Source organism: Gavialis gangeticus, unplaced genomic scaffold (genome assembly GCF_001723915.1).
Source record: "Gavialis gangeticus isolate Ggan-Ray unplaced genomic scaffold, GavGan_comp1, whole genome shotgun sequence".
NCBI classification, from domain to species: Eukaryota; Metazoa; Chordata; order Crocodylia; family Gavialidae; genus Gavialis; species Gavialis gangeticus.
This window is the reverse complement of record NW_017729028.1, coordinates 9,888,834-9,897,157: the sequence shown is the minus strand read 5'-3', so window position 1 is coordinate 9,897,157 and position 8,324 is coordinate 9,888,834. Positions and strand designations below refer to the sequence as shown.

At 42.9% G+C, this 8,324-nt stretch overlaps 1 protein-coding gene across 1 annotated transcript in view; it reads right to left on the bottom strand.

Annotated features, from left to right (window-relative positions):
• Window positions 1-8,171, bottom strand: part of PQLC3 (PQ loop repeat containing 3) — a 10,927-nt gene extending 2,756 nt beyond the window's left edge. The window contains exons 1-6 of the mRNA XM_019520662.1: window positions 8,146-8,171; window positions 6,042-6,151; window positions 5,887-5,956; window positions 4,196-4,253; window positions 2,468-2,588; window positions 917-958 (exon numbers count right to left, since the gene is read on the bottom strand). Of these exons, the coding sequence (XP_019376207.1) occupies window positions 917-958; window positions 2,468-2,588; window positions 4,196-4,253; window positions 5,887-5,956; window positions 6,042-6,151; window positions 8,146-8,171 (427 nt within the window). The remainder of the gene's footprint in view (window positions 1-916; window positions 959-2,467; window positions 2,589-4,195; window positions 4,254-5,886; window positions 5,957-6,041; window positions 6,152-8,145) is intronic.
• Window positions 8,172-8,324: the final 153 nt, after the last annotated feature.

Here is an 8,324-nt window from a genome sequence, read left to right as displayed (position 1 = left end):
GGGGGGGGGGGGGCTTACGTGTGTCAGCGCAGGGTGGTGGATGGTAGTGACAGATGCTGCATGAGAGCTCAGCTCCCCACCCTTCCCAGCCAGCACCTGTGTGGCCTGCAGAGGGGAGCCACTGCCCTTGTCATCCCCCCACTGCTCCTGGGAGGCGGCAGTGCGGGGTGGTGGCACTCTGTCCCCACCCGCCTGCGCGCACCCCCTAGCCCCTTTCCAAGAAGCCCTGGGGGTATGCGTACCCCCAGTGACAACCCTTGGGCTATGCAGTTTATCAGGGCTCTAGGATCAAAATATTAAACAACTTTCAGCTTTATAGTAATACTCTGTGGATGCTTTCAGTTATTACAAAGTTTAGATTCATGACTATCTATTGGTAACCATACTGTACCAATCTCCCCACATAACTATCAAGTTTCTTTGTGAATGTACTATTTAAAAAAATAGGAGAATATAGCATGAGAGGTTTTACAGCTAATGAACAAGATTTCTTTTGTTTTTAAGCAATGTTCAATAAAAAGAAACATCTGTTTGATGTGTCATGGAATTTGGAAAAGTCACTACTCAGCTATGTTAAGAAAGAATGATTTTTTGGGGGGGCATAATTAGCTTTCCCAATTAAACAAAGTGTTTTTTCTCTTAACAATAAAAATTGCCCATTAAGCTACTAACCTTCCATGTAATGATGACCACATATTTTTTTCCTTCTTACCATTGCATTCCAAGATATTATGAAAATGTTGTCATAACAGTAGCCCTATACTGTTTTCTTAGCAGTAATCTAATTCCCTTGCTGGGATAAAGCACTTATTTTTGTCGTTTATTCTATTGGATGAATGCCCCATAAAACAGTACAGGTTGCTGTTATCTTTGCCTTAGTCTCTTACTGTCTTATTTTCAATTTCAGTTTACTCACCCATAAGATCACTTGTGGTCATTACAGTTGTAAATATTCTTGCTGTAAATTTAAAAGAATTGTGATTAGTATAGTAGAGATGGTACTGATGCCTTCAAACAAAAAAAAAAGCCTTTGCTTTACAGCTGAGAAGAATTGAGCTTAAGACCCTCATCTTCCCCTTCCCCCAACGAGCCTAGTTTAAAGCCCGCCGGAGGAGATCCGCCAACCAAGATGAACATGGGCCGGCAGTGTGGGGATGCAGTCAGGAAGGCCAACTGCACCTTGTTATGCATCCACAGATGCATCTCAAGCAGGTCCAAGGTGATCCTCCCCCTCTATGCAGCACTGGTCAGGCCGCAGCTGGAGTACTGCGTCCAGTTCTGGGTGCCACACTTCAAGAGGGAAGTGGACAACATGGAGAGGGTGCAGAGGAGGGCCACTCACATGATCAGGGGCAGCAGGGCAGGCCCTATGAGGAGAGGCTACGGAACCTGAACCTGTTCAGCCTCCACAAGAGAAGGCTGAGAGGGGATCTAGTTGCCTGTTACAAACTAGTCAGGGGAGATCAGCAGGCATTGGGGAAGTCCCTGTTCCCCCGAGCGTTGCCAGGAGTGACCAGGAATAACGGTCACAAGCTGGCAGAGGGTAGATTTAGGCTAGATATCAGGAGGTGCTACTTTACGGTCAGGGCGGCTAGGATCTGGTACTTACTTCCAAGAGAAGTGGTGCTGGCTCCTACCCTGGGGGTTTTTAAGAGGAGGCTAGATGTACACCTTGCTGGGGTCATTTGACCCCAGTACTCTTTCCTGCCGTGGCAGGGGATCGGACTAGATGATCTACTCAGGTCCCTTCCGACCCTAGAAACTATGAAAACTTATAAATACCATGTCTTAAATTGATGCTCCTTTTCAGCCCTATTGATTTTGTTCTCAAAGATAAATCCCCAACACTCAGCTTAGGGTATTTATTTGGAAGAAGAACAACATAACTGAAGAACTCACTACAAGGTGAGCTGAGGCAAAAGGTTGTTGTTTTTATTTCTCCCACTTTTCCAGTGCAACTCTTTCTTTAATTTCTTGGTGCTGGTCCGAGTTGGTCAGCTGGTTTGTTTCCATATCAAACTGCCAGTAAGATCAGCTCATATTTTGAGAACTTAAATATTCTCTATCCCTCTCCTATTCTTTTCCTTGCAAAAGGTGGACAGCAATGGTGACAGGGAAGCCTGCAAGCCTTCCTGATAGCTGCCCTCCCTCCCCTTGGATTGCTAAAACTTTTACTAAATCCTAAAGGTGTTGAGACCTTATCCTTATAAAACAACATGCAAGTAGGGTTACTTTGACTACACTGAGGTCAACAGCAAAATTTGTGGCATTTACTTGGACTAGGACTTCATCCTTACTCTTATGAAAATAATACAGAAAGCTACACTAGGCAAGACTCATCTTTGGACTCATCTTTGGCAAGATTCTATGGGCTAGAGAAGACTACTACTGTAGGTAGAGATGCTGTGGGAATGGGAATCTTTGGAGCAGGCACTTTTACAAGTCAATGTATCTGCATGCTGCTTACTTGCACAGGTGAATGCAGACATACTCCAGGTTAGGGCGCTCACTTGTCCAGAATCTCTTGTCTGCCACAGGCAACGCAGCTGAGCAAGTTTACTGGCTGCACTGATTAATGTGCACAAATTCTGCAGAGAAGGATACCAAAAGAGGACAGCTGTCTTCATAGTTACACCAAACAAAAAAATGCTTAGTTCAGTCCTAAAGTTGAGGCATCACTTAAAAAAGAAAAAGGAAGTCTTTATTTTAAATTTTAAAAATCTTCCCCTTCACTGTTTGTAGCCCAGTTGTTATAGCATCTTGCTAAGTAACTGTGTACCAGAAATGCAACAGGCTGTTCTAGTTTTGTGGTAAAACAGTTACTGCAATCAGTTGAAAGTGGTACAGAAGCCTAGAAACATAGGACCAAGTCGTATTCAGCCTTCCACACAAGTATTTGTCCAAGTGCACAAAAGGAAGACTGAGTTACTCCAAACAAAATAGTCTCCCACCCACAAGCTGTATTAAAATCACATTAGGGAAACCAAAAGGAAAATGGAATCAGAATGTAAGATGAAATTGATATAAGCTATTGTCCAATTTGATGTGCAAAATAATGAGAAGCCTTTCCACCTGTTCACTTTTTTAAGGCATCATGAGGCTGAATCATAACATGGGGAGGATAATGGAACCAAAAGAAACTTGCTCATTATGTCATGGCTGCTTCACTGGCCCAGGGTCTGCTGGGACCCTGAAGGGCCCCACTGGTCCTTCATTACCCTGATCATGAGAGATGGGTTGTGCTGGCTGAATCAGTGGAGAGATCTGGTGACATCACTAATCTCAGCTAAGCACATTTCTACTCAAGCAAGCCTCTGCCACTAGAGTTGAGATGCAGCAAGTGCTGGCAGGAGTATTTCCATACTGGCACAGCTATACAGCCTCTCTGAACAAAACAAGCAAGTCAGCAAAAACCCTGTACAACTGCATCTATCCTGGGGCTTTTGTGGATGTTGACATGTACCCCAGGAAAACCTGGCTGTGCTATGTGGTCTTATTCCAGGTGATAGTCTGAATTTAGAGAGAGGTTCCTGCTCTTGCTCACTCCCTCTGCTTTCCCACCTTTTCTCTTTATTCTGTTTAGTGAGAGCTTGACTTAGCCATCTAAGATAGTCCCTCTCCTAACACTGCTGCAAGGTCAAAACCACTTGAGATAGCTACAAGTAATGTCTATACATGGCTGACAGTGGAAGATATTCCTATGTTTACCCAGCAGCAAGGTTGCAAGTCACCAGAGACAGAAACTTAATCCCTTACATAATTCATTTATTTATCTCCCCTTTCTTCCTGTACAACTTTTATAAAAGGTTTTAAAAAAATTTAATGGTGGTTACCATAATAGAAGTATGCAGGCCAACATCTTAACATATATCCTGAACCTTGTCTGATGATTGTACAACAATGGCGTACTACTGGCACCTGGCTCAGTGGGTCTACTTGCTCCATCAAATTTAAATACAGCATACATATATATACCTTAAACATCTTTAAAATTGAAAGTGTATCATGTTGTAGTGCCTTTTTCTCTCAAAGTACTCACTGTGATGAGATAAAAAAAAAAAACTGACAGTATTTGGAAAATGATCAGTAACAGCTAGTTTTCAATACAAAGAATTTTTTTTTTTTATTGAATGTGGATCTGCAAAGGGAGGGTTTCATAGACATGAATATTTTCAGTTAACATGTTAATACTTACCATTGCCAAGTCTATTATCCACTTCTGCAGCGTTAGAAGGTACCATCCCCCTACAAATCTTACTTTGGGTTAAGTTTCATAATGCTAAAAGAACCTGAGTCAAGGAATTAACTACATTCCCCTACTGTAAACCAGGAACAGTCACAGCAATGCTATAATTGAAGCTTCCTATAGAATCTGCATAAAACAGAACAATTCTGAGTAAAAAATTAATTAGATCAACACTGTGTGCAGGAAAGCTTTAGAAGAAGCAGAAGGAAAAACTAATGGTATAGTGATATCTATTAACACTTTAATCACAACCGCTATAAGAAGCTTTTGGGCAGTACAGAAGTTGGTGCTGTGGTAGTTTAGAGAGTATACACTACCTTTTCAGTAGCAGTCTTGAAAGGGAGTACTAGGCTTATTATTAAGATGGTGTCTATAATGGCACAAAAATCTGTAAGTTTACCAGAAAGCCATCATGCAGTAAGATCCTGGAATAGCTCCCTGAATAGACATTATCCCACAATGACTTAATAGGGCTCCAAGATGTCCATGATTCTAGAATAATGACTCTGCTCACAGAACCTGAAACTTCACAAATACAATCACCTAGGCACACTTAATTTTACACATCTTGGTAATCCCACTGATTTTGACGCGTCTACTTGTGTGAGCAAAGTTACAAACATGTTTCAGAAACGAGACCTTTGTTTTCTCTCATTTGATTTTTTTTACAAAACCATAAGCAAAAGATGACTAACAGCTCTCATGTTTGAAAATTCACTGCATTACAATTTATTACAGTTTTTAATCTAAAATTGCATTTGCATAAACCTACAGGAAGTCTTGGCAAACAGCAGTAGCTGCAGCAAGAGATCACAAACATTATGGTCAGTGTTGCATCTACCATTTAAAAAACCTGAATGGACAGCAGTAAAATTCAAGAAAAATCTTCTTAGGTAAGGCAGAGGCCAGCATTAACAATGGAGTAATCCAAGGAGTAGGGAAGGTATAAGAAGAAAGTCACCATTCTGCAGTAGTCATGAAATTTGGAGAGGAAGAGGATCAGCGACTTTCCACATACAAGAACTGGGAGAAATTTAAAAAGTTTCTTCCCTAAAGCAGGCAGAGGAGCTAGAATACCACCTTTATCAAACACCTGCAAGCTGAGGCTGTTAAGAAACATGGATCCCCAAAACAGGATCCAAAGGTGGAGCCTGGTGGGCAGAGAGGCCCTAATCCAGCCTTTACAAATGCCCTTCTCCCCTCTTTTTCATATCATACCCAGGCAATCAGTGTCTGAAGGTTTTCAAGCATAGCTTTAAGGTCTCCAGTGCCAAATTTGATCCCAAGCTGTATTTCTTCTATCACACATTACCCATCATCTGTTGATGTTAATTCCTGTGTGTAAATTCTACATATAAAAGTAACTGTAACAAGGAGCTTCATATTTTCCACTATGCATCTCTAACACAAATGTAAATTAGGAATTAACCTCATTCCTCTTCAGTTGTGGGCCCTGTAAAATCAGTTAAAGATGCAAGTTTTTACTGTGATGCAAAAAATCTGAAAGGAACAAGAAATTCATGTTATACAGTGGCTGACTGTTGTTTACAAGGGTGCTGGGAGACAATATTCAGAGTCTTCTGTCAGAGACCTGCCAGAAGTGTTTGCATAAAGAGAATTAACTAGACATCAAAGGATACATGGCAATGTAAGGCAAAACATGCTCCATCTTTCCACTGTAATGCAGAACACACAATAAGAGAATGACATCTGGAGGGGAAAATAAAAAGCAGTTGTTTATGGAAAGGAAACTATAGCCTATTTAAAAATCTAAAGGGGGAGAGAAAAACCTCACCTTGTGCAATGAGGATGGGGTACTCCAGGTAAGTCAGCAGGGGGTAGCCATAGTAAATCTGGTATCTCAGAAACACAAGGAAGCTGAGGAAAGCAACACAGAAAGGAAAACTTCATTGACAATTTCATTTTGAAAACCGTGCATTGGGAACAGCCAACAGCCCTAGTCAGGACCATCTCTCCCCATTGTGCAAATTGTAGAAACACTAAGGTAAAGTGCTGAAGATCTTCCAGTCCATTTCTTATCCTTAAACTGGAAAGCTGTAGATTTGTCAGCGCTAATGATACAACTTGCCAGTAACTGTTTAAACAATTACTACTTACAAGTAAATGAAAAAAGAATCCTAGCCATAATTTGTTAAGTTTTTCCTGACTCATGTCGGGACAAATGCTCATTTCTCAAGTTCTAACAGGTTACACTGTTCCAGGCCGTGAATTGTTTTATGAAGCAGAACAAACACGGACTCCTATCACTAGTCGAGGGCAGGCATCTAGACCAGCTCTTGCCACTGCAGGGCTGTGCTTTTTTATTGCATTTTTCTTGGCCTGCTGTCAAGTCCAGCTTTAAATGTACTGAGTGATGGCACATCTATCACTTCTCATAAGAGATGATCTTCAACTTTTATTCTACATCTTTTTGTCACAGCTTTCCCTGATAAGAGTTTTCTAAATAAGTTTGAGGGAAGGAGGCAGCTCCATTGATAACTGGCTTCTAAACCATTTCAGACTTAAATACCTAAACTCCACCCAGAAACGTATTTAATGCCATTCTTCCTGTACAAATGTCATAGGCCCTGCATCATACCCAACTCAGTGGGCCAGCTGTTGACTACGTCCTACTTTGGTTTATGGAGCAGACTAAACAGGCAGCTCCATGTTCCAGCCTTGACTTGATTGAGGTAAACTGCTCTCAGATGACTTCTCAGTCAGCCCGGGCTCAGCAAATGGGATCAACATGCTTCCCCTGCTTTGCTTGTGGCAAGCGAAGGTGTCAGGTCTGTGGCGGTAATCTGAGGCAGAGTCTAGATGATGCATCGTGGTGGAAGCATAACAGTCCAAATGGACTTTTTTTAAAAAAAGAAAGCTCTTTAAAACATTCCCCAAATAACGTACATCTCAGAGGTACAACAGGTGAAACCCCTGATAATGGTGAGCAATATCACGGTTGCAGCTTAGTTTTATAGCTCCTCTTCCCATTCCCACATATTACCCATAAAATATGACCCACACCACACGCTACTACGAATTCCCTATATAGATCAGGAGATCATTTTAAAGGCATAACCACTCTCTCACAGGTGCTGGCACCGCTGAAGTGAGTATCTACTGGGAAAAGCAGTGCTGCAAGCTGGTGGGGGAGGTCTTCTCTGTGTCTCAGCTGATGGCATCTGCTCCCTTCACAAGCAACAAGTGCTGTTACAGCCGAAGGGCCCTCCTGCATGTTCAGATCCAAGCTGGCTAGAAACCAGCTATACAGCCGTTGCACATTTTCAAACACTAACTTTATAGCTGGTTGGTGTTTTTATAGCTGAACAGTCATTTTTATCATGTGATGATTTGCACATGTGCCCATCCAAATGCAGTATGAGATTCACCAGTTAATTGTGGGATAATTACTTCCCGCTTGGGGCCAGCCTTACTTTGCACATGTGGCCGGTCTAAATTTATCGCAGGATTCAGTAACTAACTGAGGGATAATTACATTAGGGGTCTGGCCAGTGTAAATGTATGAGCAGTTTACTGCTAAACCGTGCCAACATACGTAACCTAGCATAGAGTCAGAGAAGTTTGAATCTTTATTTCCAGAGAAATTTGGATGTTTAATTTGCTGGGATCCTATGACCCCAGCTGACTTCCTGCCCCTGGGGTGGGTGGGCTGTACTCGATGATCTTCCAACGTCCCTTCCAGCCCTAATGTCTGTGAAATCCATGCAGTGGGACAGGGGGGACCTCCAGAGGTCACCTAATCCAGCGGTTCTCAATCTTTTTTGTGACAGAATCCATTTGTAAACCTCAATGGAAAGTGCCCACCCAGCGCCCCTCACTCCAGCCCCTCGCAGGCTGGAGCTCTGCCAGCCTGCACGGGGAAGGCCCCAGTTTCCCACGTTTTCTCCTTTAAAGGAGAACCCATTGTCAGTGCGGGGCAAGGAAGTGCAATGCCTGGGGCCGGAGATGACTGTAGCAGGGCGCGGGCCTGGACGCGGCGGCGGTGGGGGAGGGGTGGCAGCCAGCCCGGCTCCGCGGGACCCCCCAGAGCGCGGGGCCGGGGGCAGTTGCCCTTTTT